The 14,995-nt window shown below is 34.6% G+C and overlaps 1 protein-coding gene across 2 annotated transcripts; it reads left to right on the forward strand.

The window, feature by feature from the left end:
- The first annotated feature begins 2,095 nt into the window (after positions 1-2,095).
- Positions 2,096-10,229, forward strand: LOC101892899 (cytochrome P450 4d8-like). Of its 2 annotated transcripts, XM_059127384.1 has the most exons (4): positions 2,096-2,283; positions 5,049-5,505; positions 5,574-6,139; positions 9,363-10,229. In XM_059127384.1, exons 1-4 carry the CDS (start codon positions 2,112-2,114, stop codon positions 9,710-9,712), a joined length of 1,545 nt encoding a protein of 514 aa, XP_058983367.1. In that variant the 5' UTR covers positions 2,096-2,111; the 3' UTR covers positions 9,713-10,229. The 2 variants fall into 2 exon arrangements, with proteins under 2 accessions (XP_058983367.1, NP_001295912.2); NM_001308983.2 differs by lacking the exon at positions 9,363-10,229 and having other exon boundaries at positions 2,112-2,283; positions 5,574-6,511.
- The last annotated feature ends 4,766 nt before the right edge of the window (positions 10,230-14,995 follow it).

Genomic DNA, 14,995 nt, shown 5'->3' on the forward strand with positions numbered 1-14,995 from the left:
ATTTGTTATTATTTTTTAAAGGAGGTAAAATAGAATACTTTAAAATGGCCATAACTCCTTCAATATTGACATTTCGGGGTTTTTAGCTATAATTTGTGATCATTTTTTAAATTAGGAAAAATAGCATACTTTAAAATGGCCATAACTCCTTGAATATTGACATTTCAGAGTTTTTAGCTATAATTTGTGATCACTTTTTAAAGGAAGAAAAATAGCATACTTTAAAATGGCCATAACTCCTTAAATATTGACATTTCGAGATTTTTAGCTATAATTTATTATAATTTGTTAATGGAGGAAAAATAGCCATAACTCCTTAAATATTGACATTTCGGGGTGTTTAGCTATAATTTGTGATCATTTCTCAAAGGAGGAAAAATAGCATACTTTAAAATGGCCATAACTCCTTAAATATTGACATTTCGGGGTTTTTAGCTATAATTTGTGATCATTTTTTAAAGGAACAAAAATAGCATACTTTAAAATGGCCATAACTCCTTGAATATTGACATTTCAGAGTTTTTAGCAATAATTTGTGATCACTTTTTAAAGGAAGAAAAATAGCATACTTTAAAATGGCCATAACTCCTTAAATATTGACATTTCGAGATTTTTAGCTATAATTTTTATAATTTGTTAATGGAGGAAAAATAGCACACTTTAAAATGGCCATAACTCCTTGAATATTGACATTTCGGGGTTTTTAGCTATAATTTGTGATAATTTTTTAAAGGAAGAAAAATAGCATACTTTAAAATGGCCATAACTCCTTGAATATTGACATTTCGAGGTTTTTAGCTATAATTTGTTATCATTTTTTAAAGGAAGAAAAATAGCATACTTTAAAATGGCCATAACTCCTTGAATATTGACATTTCGGGGTTTTTAGCTATAATTTGTGATCATTTTTTAAAGGAACAAAAATAGCATACTTTAAAGTGGCCATAACTCCTTGAATATTCACATTTCGGAGTTTTTAGCTAAAATTTGTGATCATTTTTAAAGGAGGAAAAATGTCATACTTTACAATGGCCATAACTCCGTCCGCCAGTCCGTCTGTTGTAATAACGTTAGGGATAAAACGAAAGAAGATAGGAAGCTAAAATTTGGTACAGATCAGTCTTTTGTGTTTAGGCAGGTCATGTTCGAAGATGGGCTATGGGTCCACGATATCGTATAGCCTCCATGTTACGACACCCCTTGATGTTTGGTATTTTGATGATTTTAGACAAATTTTTCAATGAAATTGTTTGAAAATCTACAAAAAAAGTTCCTTCTGAGTACTTTTCCCCCTGGATTTGTATAGTCTATAGGTCCATATATCGTATATCCCCCATATAACGGTACCTCTCTATATTTGGTATTTTGATGATTTCAGCTACGTTTTTTAAAGGAATCGTCTAAAAATCCACACTAGAAGCTATTCCTAAGCACTTTATTCTCTGGAAGAGAAATATCTATATGGGTCCACGATATCGTATAGCCCACATTCAAATATATCCCCGGATTATTTTAACTATTTTAGGAACATTATTCACTGGAGTTTTTTTAAAATTCGTGATGGGAACTACAGTCTATGACCGAAAGTGGTCTATGCAGGTCCAGGTCTTCGTGTAGGCCCCATTTATGAATACCTCCCTATATTTGGTATTTTGACGATAACATAAATCGAAATTGTTTGAAATTTCGTATTTGAAGTTCCTAATACTAATACTACAGCCCGTGAAACAAAATTGTCTATGCAGGTCCGGGTCTTCTCCCTTCTTCTTCTCTTCATAATTTGCTAAAATTCTCTTCTCTTTATAATTTTAGCTGCTTTATTTACCGATTTTTTTCTAGTTTCGTATTTGAATATTGTAATGTCTTATGAACAAAGTTTTCGTCTAGACCCTAATATTACGGATATATTTTAACAGAATTTTTAACGGATTTTATTTAGTTTTTTTTTTTTTTTTAATTTCCAAATTCGTTGAAAATGGTGGAGGGTATTAAAAGTTCGGCCCGACTGAACTTACAGCTTTTTTTACTTGTTTCTTCTATATCGCAGCGGAAAATATGTATATACACTTTGCGAAATTACTCTGACGGGTCAGTTTTCATTCGCCAATGAAATGGTGTGCTTCGCGATAGTTTTACTTGTGCTTTTCATAGCGATTTGTGTATGGGCATTACAAATTCACATCTCTACAAAATATCGCCGCAAACTTACCGATCGTATTCCCGGTCCATTTTGTTATCCCATATTGGGTTGTGTGGGTGAAGCTACTACTCTAACGCCCAAACGTAAGATAAACGTAATAAAATATAGAAAAAGCTAAGTAATAAATGATTTGTTGACTACTAAGAAATTAAACATTTCCGCGTATAATTTTATAATTGAGATCTTTGAACATTTGTTATAAAAATAGTATGTGTGGCATACACTTTTACCATAAAGGTTAATCAAACTACCAGCCGACAAAGATCAGTTAATTTGTTATTCATAAAACGCCAACAAACATATGTTTAATGCACCTACAAACATATCCCCTTTTATATCCTAGGAAAATCAGTTAATCGATTGACTCAATTGGTGATTCGGTCCGACCTCGTTCATATAAACCCCGCCGGTGCATGTGATAGATGAAAAAAAATATATTTCTATATATTATTTATTTTTTACATAATGATAATAAATATATATTATGTGATATGAACCACCATAGGTACGATTCGATATGACTGCTATTCAGTTACATACTACTCGAGAGTATAAGACAAGTTTTTCCAAAAGCTTAGTAACCTACGTCATACCGCGTAACATTTTTATCGACCTCATGACGAACACCAGTGAGGGACAAAGGTCAAAGTTATGAATAATTTTATAACAATAACAGGAAAAACTCTGTAGTCTATGAAAGTAGAGCTGAAAATAGAAGACACGTGTAGCAGCTGTTTCAAAGTTTACATCGCAAAGAAAAAAGGAAAAAAGTTCCCCCATCTTCAATGTGATATATAAAGTTCGTCATTCCTTTTGTAAATCATCGAAATAAAAATTTTAGGGCTAACAACGTATATATAGGCCCACGATATTCTGTATTTCGATGATTTTAGCCATATATTTCAAGGAAATTATCGGAAAATCGAAAAATCCATATAACGGGTATATTTGGCATTTTGATGATTGTATCCAATTTTCCAGGAGTTGTGGAATTGTTTTAAAGTTAAAGTGTACTACAGCCTATGACAAAATATTGGGCATGCAGGTAGTCGTTTTCAAATAGCCCCCATATAACGACACCCTCCCCTTTAATTCAGTATTTTGATGATTGTAGCCACATTTTTCAAGAAAATTGTCCAAAAATTCATACCAGGAGTTTCTTCTGAGTACCTTACCCCCTGAAAGAGAAATATCTACATAGGTCCACGATATCCCATAGCCCCCATTTAAAGATATCCCCGAAAATATGCATTTTTATGATTGTAGCGACATTATTCACCGGAATTGTTTCAAATTCGGTATTTAAAGTTCGTAATGTGTACTACAGCCTATGACAAAAAATTGCGCATGCAGGTCCTCGTTTTCAAATAGCTGCCATAAAACGACACCCTCCCCTTTAATTCAGTATTTTGATGGTTATAGCCACATTTTTCAAGGGAATTGCCTACAAATTCACACAAGGAGTTTCTTCTGAGTACCTTACGCCCTGAAAGAGAATTGTCTATATAGATCTACGATATCGTATATCCCCCACATAACAGTACTCCTGATATTTGGTAATTTTATGATTTTTGAAAGGGATTGTTTCAAATTTCGTATTCAAAAAATGCGTATTCAGGTACATGTCTTCGTATGGCCCCCATATGACGATACCTCCCAAGATTCGGTATTGTGTTGATTATAGCGACCTTTTTGACAGGGATTGTTTCAAATTTCGTATTTTAAGTTCGTAATATAGCCTATGACAAAAAATTGTGTATGCAGGTACATGTCTTCGTATGGGCCCCATATGACGATACCTCTCAAGATTCGATATTTTGATGATTTTAGCGACCTTTTTCAAATTTCGTATCTTAAGTTCGTAATGGGTACTACAGCCTATGACAAAAAATTGCCTCCCACGAAGACGCAGGTCCACGTCTTCGTATTGCCCGCATATGACGATACCTCCCAAGATTTCGTATTTTAAGTTCGTAATGGGTACTACAGCCTATGAAAAAAAAATTGCCTCCCACGAAGACGCAGGTCCACGTCTTCGTATTGCCCGCATATGACGATACCTCCCAAGATTTCGTATTTTAAGTTCGTAATGGGTACTACAGCCTATGACAAAAAATGCGTATGACCAGGACCACGTCTTCGTATAGCCCCCATATAACGATTTTCCTTTGAGTGGTATTTTTCTTTGGATTTTTTTTTTTTTTTGGGAAATGTTCAAGTTCTTTCACACTGATGGAGGGTATTATCCTCCTCTTTACATTTTCGGTCTATCGAATCTTTGGCAACATTGCTGATAACAATACGAGTATTATTTTGGTGAAAAATGTTATCTTTTAAGCAAGTCATCAATAGGAAAATTCTTAGTGTATTTAAGAGTGCTCAGTCTGTAGTATAAAAACCTCTAAGGGTTGCGAGTTCTTAGACTCCTATATAAGGTTAAAATCCTGTTTTAAGTATTTTGTTATTCTAATCATATTTCCACTCAAATTTGCCATATTTAAGTATTTCGATTTCTAAATAAACGTTACTTGTCAAAAAATTGGATCCACCTTTTCTTTAAAGCCCTTGCATAATGATATTCGCTGATTGTATGTACTGCGAGGGGATTTGGCAACATTCTCCCAATTTGGGTAAACTCTCGATCTAAACTTGAAAAATGTCGATACAAGCATTTTTTCTTAGCTCCATCTTCATAGATGGTGCTTAATTTCTTTTAATTTTGAAGGAAATTAAATTTTGTAGCAAACTTTGTTCGGCAGTGTCTGTCAAGCACAGATATCAGCCAAAAACATAATCAAGCCTGACATAATAGTGGAAGTATAAACATGCTGATTGTGTATTTTTCTAGGTTTAATATCAAAATCTTTCGAGATGTATGAATTGTACGGCCACACCATAAAAGTATGGATATTAGACAAGCTGTTTATATTAACATCAAATGCCGATTTTATGGAGCAAATCTTATCGCATCCCACACAAACACGAAAAATTAGATTATATAACATCATAAAACCATGGGTGGGCGAGGGTCTTCTATTAAGCGGGGAGAAAAAGTGGTACACGCGACGTAAAATCATAACTCCAGCATTTCATTTTTCAATATTGGAGAAATTTTTGGAAGTTTTCGATCGACAAACCTCAGTACTTATGGACTGTTTGGCTGAGAGGGCCGATGGCAAAACCGCTTTCGATGTTATGCCCTATATTTGTTCGGCTGCCTTGGATATAATAACGGAAACGGCAATGGGAGTGGACGTAAATGCTCAAACGGACAAGACAATGCCATACACCATGGCAGTAAGAGAGTAAGTGTAAAAAAACAACACATGTGGGAGAGCATGGCAATTAAAATATATATTTTTTTTTATTTCAGAATGTCAGGTCTTATTACGTGGCGTTTGGTGCGAGCCTATTTACACGATGAATGGCTATTTTCCATTTTGTGTCCACTCAAGAAATTGAGACAAACTAAACTCATAACGACAATGCACAAATTCACCAGAAACGTTATTGAGAAACGTCGACGAGATCTAGAGAAATATATAAAATCGGACATTAACATGGAAAATTATGATCCCGACAATATTGGCATTCGAAAACACAAGGCCCTTTTGGATTTGCTGTTGCAGGCAACCATAGATGGTAATCCAATGTCCGATGAAGATATTCGGGAAGAAGTTGATACCTTTATGTCTGCCGGACATGATACCACAACTACAGCACTAAGTTTTACTCTATATCTCGTGTCGCGACATCCTGAAGTGCAGCAAAAACTTCTGGATGAAATACATGCGATTTTTGGAGAGAAATCTGTCGAGCCCTTTACGCCGGCCAAATTAAGTGATTTGAAGTATATGGAATGTGTCATCAAAGAATCGCTGCGTTTATATCCACCAGTGCCGTTCATAGGACGTGAAATTACAGAAGATTTTCGCTACAGTAAGAATTCAATGATTTGAAAAATATTTCCAAAATTTTAATGATTATTATATCCTCAGCCATATGGCTAAAAAGGGGATATATCATTTGAAACGTGTCTTATCGAAATAACGGTTTTAGACCCTAGATCTCTTTGGACCACATCCGTTTCAGGACATGTAGAGTCGATCTAGAGATTTCCGTCCGTCTGTATGTCTGGTTGGCTGGTGTGCACGATAAATGTCCAAAGGAAGTATCCGATTTGGTCCAAAATGGATTACATCGTAATATTATTATTAGTAGATCGAGTTTGGAGATGGAAAATATCGCTACACGCCTTCTGGTACTTCCCACACAAAAGGTTGAACTTAAAAACAAAAAAAAAAAAAAAAAAAAACAATTTCTGCACAGAAAGAGAAAGAATAATCTGATATTGCTCCAACTTTGCAAATCCAAATATTTGCATAAGTGCTAGGTCAATGCCATTCCATCAAGTACCTCCCCACAAAGCGTAAAAAATTTTTAAACAATTATAACCCCTAAATAATATGTCATAAGAGTCCGATTGCCTCCAAATTCTGAAGATGGAATATATCAGTTCACTCCTTCTGGTGCCTCCTCCACACAGGGTCAAAATTTTGAAAATCCGTGAAGCCCATAAAATGCGAAATTAACATCCGATTCCATTCAGACTTGACAAATCTCAATATTTCCATCAACACAAAATTTTATATGATGGTGAAGATCGGATCATTCCTTATGGTACCTCCTCCACAAACGGTTAATGTTTTGAGTAACCAAAAGGATTATGAAATCCGAAATATGCTTTCGGTTCTCTTCATAATTCACACATCACATTATTTCCATTAACACAAAATCTGCAGTGAAGATGGGATATATCGGCCCACTCCTTCTGGTTCCTCCCCCAAACAGAGTCCAAATTTTGAAAATCCGTGAAGCTCATGCATTTTTGTACCCTCCACCATACATAGTATGGAGGGTATATTAAGTTCGCCATTCCGTGTGTAACTCATCGAAATAATAATTTTAGACCCAACAAAGGTCAAATTCGAAAATGTTCTATATAGGACCATGATATCGTATAGCCCCCATATAACGGTACCCCCCGATATTTGGTATTTTTATGATTTTAGCCACCTTTTTTAACAGAATTCTGCACAAGGAGTTCTTTGTGAGATTTGTCTATATAGGTCCACGATGTACCTTCCGATATTCGGTATTTTTCAAATTTTAACAGAATTTTTAATAATTTTCTTTTTGAAAATTTCCTGATTCCTTCCAAATGGTGGAGGGTATTTAAAGTTCGGCCCGGCCGAACTTTTCGAACTTTTCCTTCTTTTCGCTATTTTTTTACTCATAAATTAATTATTTCTTCGTTAACTTTATTTATTTTTCCTGATTTATTAACGCATTTGTTGATTTAGTTATTTTTATTATACCCTACACCACATAGTGGTAAGGGTATTATGTCTTTGTGCATTTGTTTGTAACATGGAGAAGGAAACGAGATAGACCCATAGTTACTTTTGAGAACCTTCATAGAATCACTTTCTGAGTCGATTTATGCATGTCCGTCCGTCCGTCCGTCTGTCCATGTATTCTTGTGAACAAAATGCAGGTCGCATTTATTATCCGATTGAGATGAAATTTTCCAAACAATATTTTTTTGGCCCAAGGACGAACCCTATTGAAATTGGTGAGAATCGGATCAAATTTAGATATAGCTCCCATATATATCTTCATCCGATTTCGGGTTAAATGTGCACCAAATATCCACTATCAGTCTAAATTACCTGAATTTTGGCACACCCAACCGAGTTCGGCCTAGAAGCAAGTATATCAAATTTGGAGAAAATCGGTTCAGATATAGCTATAGCTCCCATATATATCTTTCATCCGATTTGATCTTTAAGCTCCTCACATTCCTACTATGCACTCCACAACCGTGATATTTGGTACCAGGTATTAGATGGAGCACAGAAATAGCTGTTTTAAATTTTATTGAAATCGGTTCAGATTTGGATATAGCTCCCATATATCTTCATCCGATTTCGGGTTAATTGACCACCAAATGACCAATATCAGCCCAAATGGCCCGAATTTTGGCACATGTGACCGAGATTAGCCTTAAAGCAAATACAACAAATTTGGAGAAAATCGGTTCAGAAACAGCTATAGCTCCCATATATATCTTCATCCACTATCAGTCTAAATTACCTGAATTTTGGCACACCCAACCGAGTTCGGCCTAGAAGCAAGTATATCAAATTTGGAGAAAATCGGTTCAGATATAGCTATAGCTCCCATATATATCTTTCATCCGATTTGGTGTTTAAGCCTCTCACATTCGTAATATGCACTCCACAATAATGATATTTGGTACCAGATATAAGATGCAGCCCAGAAATAGATGTTTGTAATTTTATCGAAATCGGTTCAGATTTGGATATAGCTCCCATATATATCTTCATCCGATTTCGGGTTAATTGTGCACCAAATGGCCGATATAAGTCCAAATGGACTGAATTTTAGTACATCGGACCAAATTCAGCCTAGATACAAGTATATCAAATTTAGTGAAAATCGGTTCAGATATAAATATAGCAACCATATATATGTTTCATCCGATTTAGAATTTTAGTCCCATACATTCGTAATATTCACTCCACAACCGTGATATTTGGTACCAGGTATTAGATGGAGCACAGGAATAGCTGTTTTAAATTTTATCGAAATCGGTTCAGATTTGGATATAGCTCTCATATATATCTTCATCCGATTTCGGGTTAAATGTGCACAAAATGGTCAATATCAGCCCAAATCACCAGTCTAGAAGAAGAAGAAGAATACGTAAAATTTGGAGAAACCCGGTTCAGAGATAGCTATAGTTCGTAAAATGCACGATAGAATTAGATAGATTTTGATTTTGTACCAAATATCTCATAGAGCTCTGAAATGCCCTGTATAAACCTTTTTACGAGAGCTCTACTAAATATGCATAGTGGTGTGGGGTATCATATAGTCGGCCCCGCCCGACTTTTGAGCTTTCCTCACTGTTTTTTTTTTATTTATATACTCATATATCATTAATTAAATACTTTCACTTTCTTATTTGTTTCTTATACCTTTACACCTTATTTTTCTTTTTATTAGTTTCTTTATTTATTTCGTTTATTGTTTATTTATTCATAAATTAATTAATTATTTATTTTTCTTAATTTAGGTCACCCGGTCTTAGGCGATGGCATTATTCCAGCTTCGACCCAGTTCATAGTTTCAATTTTCAATGCTCTTCGAGCGCCTTCAATTTACGATAGACCCTCGGAATTTATACCAGATCGGCACAGAGAATCTTCCCTTAACAGCCCATTCATATTTGTTCCATTTAGTGCTGGTCCACGAAATTGCATCGGCCAACGATTTGCAATGCTTGAAATTAAAGTTGCCTTGTGTAAAATTTTACGCGAATATGAGTTATTGCCACTGGGAGATGATGTTGAGCCCATATTGGGAATTCTGCTACGTTCCGAAAATGGTATGCAACTTGGCATGAGGAGGAGATCTGCTGCATGAAATACGTTGTGTAATGTTTTATTTTTATATAAATGCGACAAACAAAAAAAGGTTTTTGTGTTGATAGTATTTTTAAGAGTGAAAATTACAAATGTTTGTTTTAGTACGGTCGGTATAAATATTATAAAAGAAACAGTAAAACAAAATTTGCCCACATATAGTTTCATATAGAATATAAGAGTAATAAATAAAAAAATACAAAATTATTTGTCATAAAATTCTATTATAAGCCTCAGAATATCAAAGGTCTAAATCTTACTCAAACCCCAGAAATTCGTAATTATTTTTATTTATTTTAAGTTTGGAGCCGTACTTCATGCTAGTTCATACAAAAATCACCTACAAAAAATCGTTTTAGAAGGTTGACATTAAAGACAAAATATTCTACACACTTCCATCATAAACTAAAAAAAAGCAGGCCGGGCCGAACTTTGAATACCATCCACCATTTCGAACGAATTTGCCAATTTTTAAAAAAATAAAAGCCATTAACAATTCTGTTAAGATCTTAAAAATACCGAATATAGCCGTTATATTGGGGTCTATACGACGTGGACCTACAGAAATTGTTTGTTGTAAGTCATTACCACATTCAAATTCGAAACTTGAAATAAACGGTGAATAATGTAGCTAAAATCATCAAAATACCGTATATAGGGAGGTACCGTTATATCGGAGCTATACGAAGACCTCGACCTGCGTAGACAATTTTCTGTCACAGGCTGTAGCATCCATTACGAACTTCAAATGCCAAATTTGAAAAAATTCCCATGAAAACTGTCGCTAAAATCATCAAAATACCGAACATAGGGAGGTTCTTTTATTTGGGGGCTATAGGAAAACGTGGACCTGCACAGACCATTTTCTGTCTTAGGGTGTAGTATCCATTTCGAACTTCAAATATCAAATTTGAAACAATTCCGGTGAATAATGTCGCCAAAACCATCAAAATGCCGAATATCGGGAGGTACCGTTATATAGGGGCTATATAAAAACTTGGACCTACATGACCCATTTACGAACTTAACCTGCCAACTGACAAAATAAACATGTGCATAAGGTTAGCCTTCTATCTTAGTTCGTTCGAAAGATAGCGTGATTACAACAGACAGACGGACATCGCTAAATCGACTTAGAATTTTACGCTGATCAAGAATATATATACTTAGTTGGGTCTGACATGAGTCTTTCGAGGAGTTACAAACGGAATGACAAATTTAATATACCCTCCATAGTATGGTGGAGAGTATAATGATATTTGCATCCATGGTACAATAAACAAGTAAAAAAGCAGTAAGTTCGGCCGGGCCGAACTTTAAATACCCCCCACCATTTGGAACGAATTAGAAAATTTTCAAAAAAAAAAAATAAAATCCATTAAAAATTCTTTTAAAATCTTTAAAATCTATATATATAAATGTAAGTTGTGTTAGTTACTACGCTTATAACTTAAGAACCGCTGAACTGATTGTAGTGATTCATACAAATTCGGAGTTGTCTCTCATCCGAAAAGGATAATATCCAAAAAAATCGCGTAAAAATGTGATATGTTAACATTTTCATTTTGACTTTTGAAATGTACAATAGTAATGTTTTATTTTGCATGATTTTTTCCATTTTGACTTACTTTTTTCTAATGTACATTTGTAGTGTTTTTTATATTTTATTTTTGAATTCGAATATTAATACCAATTTATTTAATTGACTTGATTTCTTGGGAACTGAAATTGATGGCGGGTTACATGGAAGTGTAGTACCAAATTATGTGGTGGCGAAACGGAATAGATGATACCGAAATAATTTAATGCGGTCACACCAAAGTTAAAAGATTATCTTTTAACTTTTTCAAAATCGTTAAAAAAATCACGAAAAAAGAGATCTCATTGCAACATTTCTCAAAACGGGAAAATATCGAAAAAAATGTCCAATGGAATTGAATTTTAAAATAAAAGTACATTCTATTGACAAACTTTGTAAGGATCTTTAAACAGTTGCTGTTGAAAATCAGCGAACAAGTTGAAGATTTTTTCAATTTGTTATTCTTCTTTTGTCAATTTTTTTTTTCAATTTGTAATATCATATTGAATTCAGTGGATTTTTTGTGAACAAAATAAAGAATAATGTTTCACTATATACAATTTTTCACCAAAAAAATGAAATAAGTGCGAAATACGATGGTAACTGACATCTACCTTTCAACTCCAGGGCCTACATCGTGCTTCAGCTGGAAGATGCGCAGACATTTAAACAAACAACAATGACCGAAAAAACTAATGGGTCTTATTTCAAAGCGTGGCCCTACTTCTTTCATGTGACAATAATCCGTCCAATGGGAGCTCGAAATGCAATAATATTTGGGAGTACAATCAGTAAAATACCAAATATAAAGGATGCAAAATAGTAGAGCGAATGGGACTTTTAGTAAGAAAAGGATTTCTATCCTTCCAAAAATTCTTCCTGAACATTTAAATCGCATTTACAGGTCATGATATCGATCATAAATAATCATCGTATGATTTAAGCCATTTTTGGAGTCTTCGCCACTTTCTTCTATTTTTGGCCCTTATTTGGCATCTTTGTTTCTAAGGGGGTAGAGAACCTCTTCGCATAAAATTTTCGGAGTAGGGCCCATATTGGTCTTGACCACTAAAAAATTGTATTTATGCTACCCTGGGGTAAGGAACCATCGTACAGATAATTGCCACATAGAAATTTATTCATGTAAAGTCCCCACATTGGAGTATCCCTAAGCCCACTTTCACATCTAATGTGTGGTCAGAAAAGAATAATTTGTATTCTATTGAATTTGTAACCCCCAAGAGAATATTGGTTGGGAACGTAGATTTGGGATATACATCTATATGAAATAAATTGTGAAAACATGAACAAATTACAAATATAAGAAAGTAGCACGGGACCGAATATTTGTTGAATCGTCATTGAATTATACTATGATGAAAAATATGGACTTTATGGGGTCTCCAATTTACAATTTAAATGACAAATAAAATTCGTTCCCATATTACGGTAATGGGTGTAAAATAGTAATTATATTTGACTATTCTGAAATCAGTCTGACCTCAATTATGAGGTCATGCTATGATGTTCTGCTATATTTTCGATTTGGCTACTATTTGTCATCTTGGATTATAAAGGGGGTCCGGCAACGCGGACCGGGCCAGCTAGTATCTAATATAAGAAGGTGCCGATATGTGGGGATATACGATATTGTGGACCTATAAAGACAAATCCATGTCTGCGTGTACAGTACTCACAAGGAACTCCTTGTGTGGATTTTCAAAATACCGAATATCGCGAGGTATCGTTATATGGGAGCCATACATTATCGTTAACCTATATAGAGAATTCTCTGTCGGGGGGTAAAGTGCTCACAAAGAACCCCTTGTGACCATTCCGTTGAAAAATATGGCTAAAAACATCAAAATACCGAATATCGGGGGTACCGTTATATGAGGGCTATACGATATTGTGGACCTATATAGACAATTCTCTCTCAGGGGGTAAAGTACTCACAAGGAACTACTTGTGTGAATTTTCAGACAATTCCATTGAAAAATGTGGCTAAAATCATCAAAATACCGGATATCGGGGGTACCGTTATATGGGGGCTATACGATATCGTGGACCGATGTAGCCCATCTTCGAACTTGACCTGCCTGCAGACAAAAGAGAGATCTGTGTAAAATTTTAGCTTCCTATCTTAATTCGTTTAGACTGTAGCGTGATTACAACAGACGGACGGACAGGGCTAAATCGTCTTAGAATTTTACGCTGATCAAGAATATATATACTTATATATTGGGTCTAAAATGATTATTTCGATGTGTTACAAACGGAATGACGAACTTAATATACCCTCCATACCTTTTTTGGTGGAGGGTACAAAAGGTAAGGTAGAGCTACCACTTTGTTTCTAAGTGATCCCGACTTCTGCCAATTTTGTGTATGTACTTATTGTTTTGAAAAATAAACAAATATTTTCAAAATAAAGAATTGGAAGAAACTTAAATTGCGGGGCGCGCATTATTGATATTTACAAGATTTACCACGGAATAAAATAAATAATAAATGAAAACAACTTGTCTGACAGGAAGCGGACATAGCCTCAGTGCTGTATTTCTGTAGTTTTACGAAGCTGTTCTACCTGCTTATTGTACCATGATTTGCATCAACGCTGCCAAAAAATTTGAAAATATTTCAAATTATATACCCCCCACCATATGGTATGGAGGGTATATTAAATTATTTCGTTTGTAACTTATTAAAGTATATATATTCTTGATCATCGTAAAATTCTGAGACGATTTAGCCCCGTCCATCCGTCTGTTGCAATCATGCTACAGTCATACGAGTTAAGATAAGAACCTAAAATTTTGCACACATCTGTCCTGCCTGCAGAACAAGTTCGAAGAACGGCTATATCGGTCCACGATATCGTATAGCCCCCATATGACGGTACCCCCCGATATTCGGTATTTTGATGATTTTAGCTACATTTTTCAACGGAATTGTCTGAAAATTGTCACTGGAAATTTTTGTGAAAACTTTGAACCTTTATGAGAGGGGTGCCAAAAGGATGTTACTTATTTGGTTGTATCAAATAATAAATACCCCCTGTATCAATCGCCTGTATAAAATTATTTTAGGTGTGGCATATGACTAATATAAAACTTGTGAGAGTTATAACGTAAATTATTAATCTAATAAAAAATTATGCATTTTCGGATTATTTCACTACATATTGTCAATAATAACGTCTACCAAAAGCTTTGAATTGAAATGCCGATAGTAGTGGTATTACTAATCACATCCCTGTTTTATATAATTCCAAGTCAATAAGCAGCATTAATAATAATGTCTTCCACTAACATGACTTTATATTGCAGTGGGGTTTCAATTGCATCATACAATTGCACAAGAAATGCAACACTTATTCTCTCTTAAGTATCTATGATTATGTTCTCAGACTTGCCTACGAAACAAGCAACTGCACTTTGCTTGCATTGCCTAAGTCAAATAAATTCATACAAAGTATATAATTTCTTTGTCTGTAACTTTGTTTGATTTAACGGCTAGAAAAAAAGTAAAACAAAAGTTGAGCAACCTGAATGTTTTACAACCGATAATATTGAGATTTTTATTATCATTCGAACTAAGCTTAATAAGCAATCTATTGAGCAACTCTCGTTAGAAAAATTCTCTCCAATATACTGGTCGGAAAAATCTGTCGACTTACTTTGTGAAATCATTTCGACCGCTCAG

Source organism: Musca domestica, unplaced genomic scaffold, assembly GCF_030504385.1.
Source record: "Musca domestica strain aabys unplaced genomic scaffold, Musca_domestica.polishedcontigs.V.1.1 45, whole genome shotgun sequence".
Taxonomy (NCBI): domain Eukaryota; kingdom Metazoa; phylum Arthropoda; class Insecta; order Diptera; family Muscidae; genus Musca; species Musca domestica.